General features: G+C 44.7%; 2 protein-coding genes across 2 annotated transcripts in view; both read left to right on the forward strand.

Annotated features, from left to right (window-relative positions):
- Positions 1 to 1,680: 1,680 nt before the first annotated feature.
- T265_09537 (hypothetical protein) lies at positions 1,681 to 1,911 on the forward strand (the record flags this gene model as incomplete). Its single annotated transcript, XM_009175636.1, has 1 exon — positions 1,681 to 1,911. The coding sequence occupies one exon, from the start codon at positions 1,681 to 1,683 to the stop codon at positions 1,909 to 1,911; it is 231 nt and encodes a 76-aa protein (XP_009173900.1).
- Positions 1,912 to 3,183: 1,272 nt separating this feature from the next.
- Positions 3,184 to 14,605, forward strand: part of T265_14877 (hypothetical protein) — a gene marked incomplete at both ends in the record, with an annotated part of 73,512 nt that continues 62,090 nt past the window's right edge. The window contains one exon of the mRNA XM_009175637.1: positions 3,184 to 3,256. Within this exon, the coding sequence (XP_009173901.1) occupies positions 3,184 to 3,256 (73 nt within the window). The remainder of the gene's footprint in view (positions 3,257 to 14,605) is intronic.

Here is a 14,605-nt window from a genome sequence, read left to right on the forward strand (position 1 = left end):
TCTCGTTTTGAGGCACTTGGGTCCGCGACCGCCGCGGCTGCCGTATGAAAGTGTCGGAACAAACAAGGTGAGGTCGAGCTACGTAAACTAACTTATAGTTTGTGGTGCAAACACCCAGATGCTCCCAGATTGTCGACACCTGTGCTAGAGAATGCACATGCCTTTTCTACCAGGCGATGTGGCTCCCCTGCGTACACCTGTCCTCTGTATTTCGAGATCAGTCCATTCGAAGCAGTAAGAACTATTCATCATTGACTTTTTCTTAGCTTGCTTTCCAATCCAGCAACGCTGGCTGTCAGATTACAACCTACCGGGCATAGGTGTACCCCTTACACTTGTTCCCAAACCACCGCTGAAGGCTTTCGACGGCCTTCGTAAACAAATGAATCGGGTGATGGATGAGCTTCACAGGCTTCACCAATCACATCACTCAAGCGTGAACACGTTCGCCTGTTTAGACGTGAGAACTCAGATGCGTCCAACGTGCACTGGTGGAGTATTGGTGGCACGTTCGCCTCGCTCGGCCATTGGATATGCTGCGAGCTCCAATAAGATCGAAACTCGAATAGACTCACCAGAATAATTTCGCCAGGACACGAGGACGTCTTTTCAAACGAGAGTGATGTGAACGTGAGCAATACCAATCTAGCTCTCACGAGAGACCCACCCAAATTCCAACTGAATCTCTCGTTTATAGTATTCCTCAACAACCTTGGGATTCAGATGGATCTCCAACGAAAAGCCAATTAGTGCGCATATGAGTATTGTACCGAATTTCGTGCAGTTTGCGTTCAAGCAGAACATAAGGTTGACGGAAACCTGGGAAAAGCTGTCGTGAGCCATCGAAGGGTTTTTAACAAACCTACGCGCAGTTTATCCCATGAAAAACAGAAGAGCCTGAAACACGAAGACTCGCGGCAATGAATTGAGGGAACAGACCTGAAATGCAAAAGGTCCCTGCTGTAAAACAACTCAAATGCCACCCGGTATACTTTGCTGCTTTCTGTGAAACTCATCTGGCTGATCAGTGGAAACACCTATGGGTGACTCTAGCTACACTTTGTAGTATAGTACAGCGACATAGGGGAATTGACGTAAACACTATGTTGCATTCTGTAGTGCAACTAACACGAATCACAGAACAGTGGAACAGCCAAACCGCATGAAGTCGAGGATGATAGCCCTCCGATTCCGACTATCGAGAATGCGAGATAGCTCAGTAGTTAAAACGAAAATTTACTGACAGGAAGATCCGTTGTTTGAACCCGACTTCTGTCTAGGCTTGGGCAGTCTTCTGGCATCATCCCAGCCCTCGTGCTTCCTTCGAGTGGCATGTTAGCTAGGCGACGAAAGGGTGTTACAGCAAAACGGTTTTTTCACCGAAAACAATACTTACCAGATTTATTGGATCCTCCTCCCCCCAGAATGTAAACCCAGACGAGGAGAAGATTTTCTGTGATCAGATCTCGGACCTGACTACATCTGAACTGTTAAGTGTCTCCATTTCTCTCTTGGATGCCTTCATTAATTGAGTTGGCAGGGACTGGAAAACCGGGAACAAGATAGTCTATCTACTTGAAAGTGAGCGAAGCTTGCTCGTTAAGCCTATCGGCCGGGAGCTCATGGTTCACCATGGGTGAATACTGCTATTCAGGCTATCAACTTCATCTCCCACGAAAAATGGCGATGACCCAATTGGCTGATCTACCTGTAGCAGCATCGCTGCAGGCAACAACAAACCAGGTGAATAGTCAAGGAGGAGCTCATATGATTCTCAGTAGCTTTAATGAGCGTAGCGTCCCTTGCGAGCATCGTAAACTGTTCGAAGCGATCAAGACAAATCCAAGAGGAACAGAACCAACCGCACCTGTGAAGCGTTTGTTAACTTCATCAAGACCTTCGGCTCAGTAAACAGAGATACACAGTGTATCGTCTAGCTGAAGCCTGGCGTAACGGTGAGTACTGCTGATTGGAGCATGCGAGTAGTATGTCTTCTCGTAAATCCGCTTCGCGTCTCTTGAAAAGTGAGATCTATTACGGAATTTGTGGAGTCGCTTTGTAGCATTTGTTTGCATTTGAGTAACAGTCAATAAATATCCAGGAAAAATCAGAAAGCCGTGTTCAAGGAGAAGATTAATGTTCAGTTTTGTAAACAAGATGCATATGAGAGTTCTGCTCCCCTGTCCAATAGTCTGTAACTGTTCAGTTACTGTTTCTCTAATACACAACTCCGCAGCGAAGGCCTTCTTCCTTTCACTGGTAATTCCTACGAATTTGTCCACTTCATGGTATTGGGATTACAAGTGCGGAGCTGCGCAACTAGCTTGACCGAGTTGGAGTTCTACACTAGAGTGAGGCGGGGTTTTGATCTTGTCCTGGTTCTGTTCAGCCTCTGTTTACTGATTATCGGCAGATAGGCGTCCCACCATTACGAAGGATGCATACCACGTCAATGACAGTCTGGTGGCATCTTGTTCAGTCTGAAGAGTTTCCCGGCTTGCTAGTCCAATGACATTGTGCTAGATTTTCTGGATTCATTCTGGAGCAGAATTACAGCGGCTGAACACAACCTTTAGCTTAAGTATAAGTGCTCCCCGAAACACTTGTTATTTGTAAGTTTACGTCGGAAACTCAAGACCAAACACCATGCATTCAGCTAAATGGTCGTGGAATTCCTGTACCGATTTCGGCTATCTTGGTAGCACATTGTTCACGGACCTGAGGCTTGATAGTGAAATGGACTAAAGAAACACAAATACTAGCTCATCACCGGGTCGTCTTGGGAAAAAACCCCGGGGGAATCGTCACTTGCCCATGAATCTTAAGGTTGTGGTGTATCGGGCTGTTGTGTTATCCTTACTTATATTGTGGCAAAATTGAACCCGTATACAAGCGACAAGTTCGGAGTCTTGATGAATTTCGCTTACATTGTCAGCGCAGAATCCTTTGGATAACATGGAAAAACCGAATTCCCAACAAGAATTGCATCGATAGAGAATTCCTGATGGCGAAACACTAGCAGAGTCTAATCCGGTCGGATGGGAGCCGACTACTATACTGAGAGAGGTTTATGGAAATTCGAAAAAAATATTACCTTCCTTTCAGCTCACGGTAGAACCTGCCATTCGACAGGACGTCCCGAAAGAGGGCCACCCAAGCAGGTGTGAAATGCAGTGCTGTAAAATGAACGTCATTCCGAAGGGCCTCAGTGACTTCAATGGAGCCTCGACCGCTTGGGCTTGTGCGACTCGCGGATGTATGTGCCTTGTTAGGATCAGTCATATTGATCACCAGTTCACTCAGTGACCCGTTTGCTAATTGTTATCAACTGAAACTGAAATAAGTTTTTTTTATCCACTCATCTGTACACCAATTCGGTTCTCTCGGGAGTCTCACCTAGGACCCATCCGAATCCTTCGTTTATGGTGTTATTCTCAAATGAATGTGCTGCACCGGGTCGCCTAATGTTTCATTTAGTAAGATATGCAAGATACAATACAATGCAATACATTGTCTATACATAATACACTACTCATAACGTTGCTGAAAACTCGCCGACAGTTTAGAAAAAACGAGAGACACAGTTGGGTTTCAGGTGAGTCCCCCGTCAAAACCAAACTGTCATGCAGATGAGTGCATTATTCGGATTTCGTCCAATTAGGGTTCAAGTAGAGCATAAGATTCAAGGAAACTCGAAGATTTTGTCTACCTGATAAACCGTACCCAAGAAGGACGAAACTGGTCGTGGGCCGTCGACGGGTCTGTTCCGCTTTCTAGTCGACATCTGCTCGACACTGGCATCCCGTAGGGTGACAACACTCACCTTATGGTTAATGAACTATCACCAGTTTATCCATTACCACGTTGGGGTTTCGTTAATTAGCGGTCTTCGGGAAAATTTGCATGGTGCAGTTCTAGAAGAGATTGGCCACTGAGTTGAACCTCACGATATTTTGTGGGTGATGCTATATCTTATACAAATAACTGCCGCTGATGACGATTGGTATGCCACGAAAATCAGACCAGCTGTCTTGCAATAGATCCGTTTGTATTCGCCCAGTGATCCGATTCCCGCCGGTCTTAATTGGTGTCTGGATGCAACACCATATCTGGCTCAGGGCAAGCTATCAGTGACTTCCAATTGTGTGTCGTGGATACAGTTCTATGGAGGCCCTTCATGGGGATCCGGTTTCAGTTTATTCTAAAAAATCAAAGGTGAAGAATACACTAGTTTACGCCAAAGAGGGGTCCTTTTGAGGCTCAGAAGAGGGACCTTACAAAAACACAATTATTCTGCGATCATTCTGACATCCGGATTACTGTGGAGCGGAAACAACACTATGGACACTATGACCAATGAATGAAATCACGAAACTGAAACGATTCTGGTGACCGAGAGCAACGGTAATCTTGTGTGCAGTTGAACCAGTTCGAATGACGTATTTTTAGAAATCCTCATTGCAAGCCTTTTTTCGCTGTCAGTTACTTTCAGGTACATCCAATTCTCGTTCCCCTAGTTTTAATCTTTGAAGCGCTTGTTAGCAGACTACTCGCAACAGACTACTCTTTACTGTGCATACCTAAGCCGATAGTGGTTCACCGGTGAAATTTCGACGTCACATCTTGTTATTTTAGGCAGGAAGGGCAAAAATCTAGAACTAACGACAATTACTTGAAAGGGCGAATAATCCTTATTGTTTTGGGGGACATGACTTGGATGGCATGAAGTGACTCACAGTATCAAACTCGATAAATCCCAGTGGTTAAGGCACGAACTTACTAAGCGGAAGGTCAGTGGTTCGAATCCGAACATATTACATCGGCTTCCCCTGTCTAGACTTGGGCAAACTGGCAGCATCTCAGTCTTCGTGACTCCTCCGGGTAGCGTGGCAGCTAGACACCGGAAGGGTTTTACAGCCTGACGATTATAAGTCACTATTACTATTAGTGGTATTCTCTCAGCTTTAAAACCCTCTCGGTGCCTAGCTGCTTCCCCCCAGCAGGGAGCTCAAGGGTTGAGATACTGTCAGGTTGCCCAAGACAAGACAGGAGCAGTCGAGATGCCGGAGTTGAAACATAGAGGTTCGTTCCAGTGGTTTTACGCCTTAATCAGTGAGCTTCGTCGAGCTCGTGGGATAACACACTACATTCGGACTCTAGTTTTTCTTTCGTTAATCTAATCGGACATTATGCAACGTTTCCTTATTGCCATCGTCTTTTTGAACATGTATAAACTCGTTTACTGTAAAGACACTTACCAAGCAAAAGTTGACTGTTTTTTTCATTATGTAAAGCAAGGGAAACTGACTTTTCACCGGACTCTGGACGGTACGACAAGATGTTTGCTATTTGGGGAGCTATGGTGAGGTTTTCTTCTGTTCACTTCTGGAGATTCCAGAAGGCACTTCGGAGGGTTTATTTACTGAAACGTTCTAAGCGGTTATGATGCCAGTCAACTGTCATTTGTCCATCTTTGGCAGGTAATTATCACAACTGGTCACTTGGCCAAAACCCGAATACAGAAGGACCATTTCGTCCCTATATTCAGCGAACCACCCCTTTTGCACCAATCATATCGATGAACAACGAATGACAGCCAAGAAGTACCCTCGGCTCCAAAACGTTGTTCATCAAGTTGATTACCTGGCTTGTGAGCCACGGTCTATCTTCCGTTTCGCATCTGGATAAATCATGTTGTTCCACAGTACATTATCATCGGTCCTCCTATCTTTTCTACTTTCCGAGTGGGGATGTCTCCATGGCAATGCTGATTCATTTTTGTGTTGAGCCGATGAAATTTTCAGCTGCCAGGCAGTTTGGTGGACACCTTAGATGAGACTTGTTCCACAAGTATTCCCATCCTTCTCATGAGTTAAATGACTGGAAACAGTCAGTATTCGTTTGTTCCGCTTGCAATTCAAGATGCCAATCAGTTCGTGGTGGTGGAGTGATCAGTTTTTCTGATATTTTAGAATGTCGGACTACCGCAACTCATGCCCATGTCACATCCAGTGTCATCTTGAGTTTGTCCTACACATTGAACAAGTCAGTCTATCGACCAGTGAATGCGTTGGTGTGTTCGCCTAACAGTATGACTCACTGTGGTGAGCCTACGATCATAGAAGTTTGTCCAATCAGGTGCATGTCTGTGATTATCAAGGTCTTGTTGTGACGTAGACTAGCCACCTGGGAATGCCAGCGGACTGTGCAATCCACAAGCCTGTCTTTCACAGGAAGTGTAGAAGCAAATGAAACTAAATGGTATCTTAAGTTAGCGAATATACACTCATTTGCAAACTAATTTGGTTCTTTCGAGAGACTCACCTGGGACCCAGCTGAATCTCCCATTTAGGATGTTCCCAGGCAAATAAGTGTATATTCGCTAATTTCGTGCAATTTGGTTTCAAGTAGAACATAAGGTTGACAGAAACCCGGGGACTTCGCCTACATGTTGAGCCCCAAGAAGGGCGAAACCTGTCGTGGGCTATCGATGGAATTTTAGCAACCTTATGAGTAGTACATCACAAAGGTATCTGAAGTTATTTTACTGGAGAAATGACAATCAGAGTAATCAGTCAGTAGCAGGAGAAAATGCATTATCTGATTTGTTTGCGAAAACTGCCGGACGCATTAAAGCTTATCATTTGTGCTGATATTCCACACCCACTGTCATTTGATAGTTTTAGTGACGTCTTTTGAATATCAGCAAGCATATATCTGCTAGCCATGAGAATTGTCACAAAATACATAATGTGTCTTGTTAAAATAGCCTTAAGCACATGGAAGCATGATTGTTACATAGTCGGGGAACACGTGCGGAGGCAGTGTATGAAAAGAACAACACTTTTTGATGACGATAAATCAACAGAAACTGTTACTCGGCGCAGAAAATCAATTACCTTTGTCCACATACTTCCCATATTTTTTATGGAAGATTAACGCTTTTGGTGTACTCAACCAGTAGTCCTGCTTCCAAAGCCAGCAACTTTCAAGATAAAAGTACAAAAATTGCCTGTTTGACAATGGACAATGGTCCCAAAATAGAGCACGACCTGTTCGGTTTAGTAGAAAATTATTTAGAATCCACACACCGGCTTGTACTGAAAAAAGGAACAACGCGGTTTGTTTTCTCAGGTGGGGAGGGGGCAAGGACCGATCGCACACATCGATCGATAGCGTCATATTTTAGGTCTGACGAGAAAACTCCGCCCCATACAGTGACAGTCACTGGTCTGTGCCAGTCAATTTGCCCGTATCTGCTGCTGGCGGCAGGAGCATCTAAAACATTTGAGGACATCAATGGAGAATTACATGATGAGTGGATTTTGAAAACATATCGGAAACATTGTCTGTCACGGTGTCTATACTGAGCTACAAAACAATGCAAAGTTCCGCAAAATACAGGGGGGTGGGGCACCTCGAAAAAAGTCATATGAAGTACAGAAGCGTGACGGTACTTCTCGTTCACTCAAAGTGGGAAGTGCTAGAGTTCGAAGCGAAACCTTAAGTGAATGACTGACACACTTGCCACCGAAAGTGCGTGATGGCCCCAGATAGGATCCGTCACAATCGTGTTGATGCGTACCTCCCCTTGTAGTTTCGTTCATGAAAAGATTATCTGGGCGAAAATGAAGAACCTCAGACACAGTAGTGAGTGCAGCAAGGATGCCAGGGAAAAGTTGGCACGTTGTGTGAAGAGATTTTTGGGGTGTTGATGGATATCCCGTCCTGTAGATGAAGCTATTCTGAAAAGCCGGTAGGAACTGTATAGTTGTTTCATCCTCACAGTACGCAACTCACGAAAAGCCAAGAGCTCTGGAACTCGCGACTTCCGGGCTAATGGTTCGAACACTGAAACTTTCGGTATCAAAGGGGTCATAGATGAAATCTCCGATAAAAGGTTTTGATGTTGGTTGTTAGGTAAACAAACGACTGCTCAAACGAATGCTCTTCGAGAGCCCACGAATGGTTCCGCTATTTTTGGGGCTCATCAGTTAGGCGCAATCTCCGAGCTTCCTTCGACCTTATGTTCATGAAGTTGGTGAACTACAGTCATCTTTACATACTAGTTTGATTTCCACTGGAGACCCACGCATTGTCGGGCGAACCAACCACATCGTTCAAACGTCCAGCGTGCGCTTTTGCAGTGAAGGTTGCAGGCTCGCCCCTCATTCCACATGTCCAGGGCTCAAAGTTCGGCAGGGCCAAGGATGAGTTCAAATGAGAGCAAAACTCGAGACTGAATCCAGAGGACGAGTTAACGAATGACAATGGTGCGAATTTGAACTAGGCAATCTATCGTCTGCGCGTCGCAACGCAAACAACAAACCAAATACTATTATTTCAATTTATGAAATGATGTATATGTCTTCTACCCTTCATTGATTGGCCCAACTGCAACTCGCAGACCAAGTGACCACGTTTTTCCCATAGCACAAATATAGATAGATGAATAAAAAAAAACTGACCCTCGGTCCCAAACGTGCTCGCTAAATATGCCTTCATCTAATCTACTAGAAAAGTCTGTTCATTCCTCTAAGTTTCAGGAATGTCTTGCAATTAGCTTATCAGAACCGTTGAGTTTTAATGGCCTTACGTTAATTTGTCCTAAATATGCTGAGCTTTTATTTCTCTTCCTACAAGACTGCTGGTTTTTAATGACAAAGCAGCCATGAAACAAGACGTCTATGCCTCAAAGTTTTTCATACTTGCCGCTTTGTTGCCTTGAAGGGAGAATAAGTTGGGGCTAGCGCAAGGATAACGGAAGCGAAGACCTCTAGTTTATTTGCGGAGGCACCTACTCCCAATTGCCATGTAATTTCAGTCGTTTGTTATTTTGCGATCAGCGGATTACCAAACAACAATAATCAGTTATCCGGAGTTGAGTGTCTTAGAAACCACTAGTGAGATTCTCATAACCGATGACATATACCACACGCAAATCAAGCGATTTCAGACCCAACGAAGGTAATTCGCTCATTAGGCAAGGCACTGTGTGCTACCGATACCATGACCGGTCTTCCTTGAGAAAAAAACAAAACAACGCTGTTTGGATCACAGGAAATCTTTACATAGTTCACCAGCCAAAGTCATCTTGCACGAAAACAGACATGCTCTACCGAAGCATTTGTTTAAACTGGTGAGTACAGCTGTGATCACATGGATCAGCACTAGTCCTTCACCAAATTAGTAGAACTTCCTCTGGTGCAAGCTAGCAGTACGAGACTAGCTGTCTACACGAGCGTCTGTCGCTGACCCAGTTTTCAGACATTCATGGGAAACTGTAGCTTAAGGGCTACTGTACAAGGTCGAAGTTGATTGAGAATCCGGCTCGCTATTGGTTTTCTGTCGACTGTCAATCAGGAACCTATCTGCAGCAGTCGAGATAAGCCACTGTGTACCTATATTCAATAGACAGACATGTCTTGACTTCTGTCACCTTATGGAAGACTGCTTGTATGAACGAAAGCTGTCCGTTTCAGCAAAACTTTTTCTTAATTTCCGCTTTACTAAAGACCTGTTTGGCTAGCTGGCTAAAATGCTGTGCTGAAACTGTACGCAGGGGGACATCACTGCATAAATTGGTGATGGCCGTTTTCCCAACTGTCAGGGCGCCCCCAGACAGAAGAAAAAGCACATGTGCACAGAGTGACGCATCCCAAGGTCACCATCGGTTCGACACGTCCGGAAAGTAGGTGAGTCGGCGGCTCCCACCAAACACGGCCTAGCAACACACGATCAGCGTAGTGGGCCTGAGAGTGTTCACGACCGGAACACCACCATTGGCTGTATGGAGCGAACAAGCGAACGACCATATTGGGCTGTTCAGTCATCCTATATATTTACGCAGAGGCTCTGTGCGTTTTGTCCTGGCAATACAGCCGTGTCCCCAGTTCTCTGTCTTCTCCCTATCGCGTTGTCTGGCAGGCGCAGTGCAGGCGTAACCAATAGCTCGGCCACCACTACAAGACACAACACCAACAAAAAGGGATAATTTACTGTTGACATCGCAAGAAGTTTCGCCACAACTCACACTCTTTGAACGGTCAAACAAGTTCGTGCAATGAATCAGCGGCTTAAATGATTGCTGCAGGGATGGTAATGCGAGATCGATGAAAAGGGAACTTAAACTCACACAGTACAAGGTCAACTGGAAGCGACTTTATTGATACGCAGGCAACTCCAACGGGACACTGTACAACTGTGGTTTGGGGTTCCGGGATTCATGTAAGTTTGTGCTAAGGAGTCGTTGGAGTAGATAGCAGAAGAATGTGTTGCTGTGGGTGTTTGTGTGTTCACACCCAGCCCAAGACGATGAAGTGTGTGGTTAGAATGGGTATTTGCAACACTCACTTCACTTTTGTATTTAAAGCCTGCACGTGAACTGGTTTTTATTTTCAATCAGTTGATTAGTCATCGTTTTCGGAAAAGCTTGGTAACATTCCCGATTGTTACCAAAATTTTCCGAAAGCGATGGTCTTTATTTGTTCCATTCATCTAGTCCTTTTGATCTTGGGGCCCCCAAATAATCTATGACTGCTTTTGTTAACATTGTCTATAGCTTATAATCCAAGTGGATCACTTGCTACAGACAGATATCTTTCGTCGAGCCTTGTGTATTTTTACTAGTTGATGTTTTACATTAACGGTACCGTAACTAAACGTAACACTGACTTTACTTTCCCTACTTCGGAGGGGGGGGTTCTGACATTGAGAATCACTCGAAGACATCGTTTTGGTTGTAACAACAATCACAGCCACTAACTTTGTCCCTGAAAGGGCGGCTATGTGAGTGGCTGAATCTCCCCTCCCGTTTCCGTAGTTCGCGATGCAAAATACTGTTATATCAACTTTTGTAACTGCTAATCGTCTGCTGCGCTGCCTCTATATGGAAGTTTGGGGGACTGGTGTATGCAGTTCCGACCCAACGGTCATGAGCACGACCGAAAGAAAAACAAAGCACGAAGCAGTAGTAAACACAGAGTGAAACACGAATACGATTTGTGTCGAGAGGACGCCGGATGTCACAACAAACTGATGCAAGTTGGTAGTCCGCTACACTTCCCTCTGTAGAAAGCTACTTACTAGTAGTCTTTACAGTCCTCTTCTCCACTTTTTTGGGGGGTTCTCCTAGGTTGTTGAAAGGAATGCAGTTGGACATCAATTGGAAGCTCACATTCTTTGGTGGCATCGATAAACGTAACCGTGCCTTACGGCCCAATATGTTTCACGTGACACGTCGATAAACACAAAGTTTGGCACGAGACTCTGGACTTCACGGAGCTAGCCGTTAATGCTGTTCACGTATAACGGCTAAATTTGAGGTCATGATGCATTGGTGGCATATGTGAACAGACTATTCTATGTCTTGATCAATCAATCGGCAATAGATCTTTTCGGCCAAATCCTGAATGCCCACTGTGTAGTTGTTTCAGAACTTCGTCTTGCAGTGTTTTGGTTCAAACCACGAGATAACCTGGCATCATACACCTGTAAATCCTCACCTGCAGAACCGCTCAGTACAACCATCAGTAAATTGCGTCATAAAGACATTCCAAACTCTTGAATGTTTTGGGCCTAACTGCCCCTGCAGTAACCAGAAGTTGACTCGCGAAAGTGGGAAACGCACGTAGAACGCTTGAGTTTGTGGTGATATGGCATTTAGGCTGTGAAATCACGCTTGACAACACGTTTGCGTAGGCAAAGCTTTACGTTCAACGGAAACTTGCTTTGAAACTGCATGCCAGCAGTAGTGTGTTGTAGCTCATGACTGCACCCTGTTACTGTGTGCGAAGTAATGCCTGTTTTTAACAAGAGCAGAACTTAAACTGCTGCTTTCTGACCTGCAAACACAAGAGCTATTAGACCCGTTTTTCGATCGGACTGTAATTCTGTTCCGCTACGGTTAGTTCACAATTTACCAATCGGTGCACCAAAATCGCTCTGATACCGTTTCACGATAGACCGCGTAGGGTTACAGTGAGCAGTCAGTATGTCAGAGGTTAGGACGTTCTTGATTGCATTAAAAGTACTTTGGCATACACTTATGGAACAAAAGTGTGATGATGGTTGACTAGACCATGAAAAACCTGAAAAATGTCGTTTTGTTATGGGATTGTGGTGTGTATCTAATGTCTGGTGTCCGTTCGGTGGCCAGCGCTATTATGAAGCTGAGGTACGTGATACTGGGAAGCACAAATGAAGATGGTATGCTCTAATATGGACAAGTGTGACAGCTCGTAACTTGCTACCTACTGCAACTAGGTGACCGGTATGCCGGTAATTTTTCCCCTTTCCTCCCTGTTTTAGGTTTTTGTGCTATCAGGAATAGGCCACACAAGGTATCCTTCGACCGAGATCTCTGTAGGAATAGTGCTAAAGAGTTATCGAGTGTCCTATGATTCACACACACCAATATAGTTACAGACAGGTATACGTTAGTTACTACAAAACTCTTGTGCCCTGCAATTCACTAAAAATGTGCTTCGACTACTGATCATGGTAGCTTCTCAATTGTAACCAATCGTCCGGTGGTTGTTGATAGCCACACACCTGCGGTCAATCCAGGCAATCATTTCGCTTTTTGTCCGTTTGGTGCGCCTCTGAAAAAAACCTCGGAAGTCATACGACTACTTCCCCTAACCCACACGGTGTAAGTATGTCACTGCTCCAATGTACATTTCGGGTCTATGTGGGTTGTTTACACCTGTTCCTGTGGTAGATTGCTTCCCTAATGTGGACATGTGGCCGGACTATCCCGGGCACAGAGGCAGACTGAAAAAGCGCACTCTAGGAGCACGACTGCACTGTTTGTCAAGTGTGGTGTGTCAACTATCGTCCGAGTGGACCCAAAAGCGGCGCAAGCGACGCGATTTTACTCGATGGCGTATGTGGACAGATGTTTGGGTACAAAGCGCGCTTGGTATTTTTTTCAAATGCGAGAAGCCTGTGTGTGCACATCGAATGGGATTATTTCAGACGTGCTGCGCAAATGAATTTGATTTGTGCTGCTGTCCCTTAATAATCGGAGCTGTTCCCTATTCATTTTACTGCCAAGTCACCACACACAGCAGTTTGCAATAGTGACAAGTTATTTCAAGCAGACATTTTCCCCAGAATGAGGTGAATTCACCAAGACTAGAATTCCTACTGCTAATTATCAACCGTCCACATCAACAAAAGTACAACCACAAGGCCGGTGCAATGTATCGGTATACTCAAAGGTGTTAGATCTCAGAGTTCAGTGAGACCGGGGATACCCTATCGTGCACTGTCCGTGTCTGATCCATGAATTTGGTTCCTCGTTCATGGTGTGATAAAATGCACCAAGTCTCCGTTGCCGAAGGTCTCAGCAAGCCTGAGGAATTTTTGGAGCTAATCATTCTTTCATGTCTTCTTAGGAGACATGAAGTTGCACATGATCTTTGGCGAAACATTATTCTGGGTGCCATTCTGTGATTCGTAAAGGTACATACGCATCGACCCGAAGCAAAGTCGGTCCCAGACCCACGGAAAGCTGGGTCCCTTGAGGATTGATTTATGCTCAGGCTCTGTATAAAACGACCAAATATATAAAGAGAGAATCAAGTTTCTGCCAATCGCGTAAGCCCAGGTTCTCTCCGTATAGCTGAGTTTGAGAAACGGACAGCTTTAAGTTCCTGTTTTGCTCAGTTACTTCGTCCGTTTGCAAGTTAAGAAACGATGAGTTAACTGAGATTTCAGTGCGACAGAAACAGTATTTCATCACAAATAGAACTTTATGATTCCATTTCTGACTCAAATGGCTGATCAACATCCTCGGATCAGTGTTACGGGGCTTAACGCACTTGTTATATGACCCTCCCAAACTCTGTTTGGACACTACGATTCGTCACGCACAGCTAGAAGCATATCTATGTCAGGTATAACGTGTCCCGGCAGCGTCACAGAAGCTGAAGGTTACCATAAATTGTGATACAGAAATTGGCTGCATGTACGTAATTAATTCGCTTCATTTGACATTCCGCCCACTAGTTCTCAATAATTTCATGATTTCTTTGTACACACATACTTGAGAACTTTGTAATCAGCGAGTTGTACTCAGCCGGAGGTTTGAAGCACCTGTACGACTTCAGCTTTTTTGCCTACTACAGTCCGAATCAGTAACTACTCATTCAGTGTCACGGTGTCCATTCATGTCCGAAAACAATGTTGCTTTAGGAAGACGGCTCATCAAACCATAGGAATCTATAGAGAACTGAAAGGAAATAGGCGCGATTCAGAGGAAGAAATACCGGTAGTGTCAAGGGAGACGGTGGTGATCATGTACCATAAACCACTGCTTCTCATTATCAGAAAACTTTGAGTAAGGTGTCAAAAACACATTTGCAAGGAATAATTCTAAGAATACAAAAGTACCGAAAACCCGGCAACAATGCCAATTTTTTTTGCTGATTAGTTTTCTAGAACTTACAAGTCAGGGGATAACCGGAGTCAAGAACTTAATCTGGTTAGGTACAATGATGCAACCTCCATCCCTGACGAGATATCGGGCACTTTGTTCTCAAAAACCTGTCGTACCATCCTTAGGTTTTGGAATGTTCCAGTGGACCGCAATTAGAAGAGA

Source organism: Opisthorchis viverrini (genome assembly GCF_000715545.1).
Source record: "Opisthorchis viverrini unplaced genomic scaffold opera_v5_285, whole genome shotgun sequence".
Classification (NCBI taxonomy): domain Eukaryota; kingdom Metazoa; phylum Platyhelminthes; class Trematoda; order Opisthorchiida; family Opisthorchiidae; genus Opisthorchis; species Opisthorchis viverrini.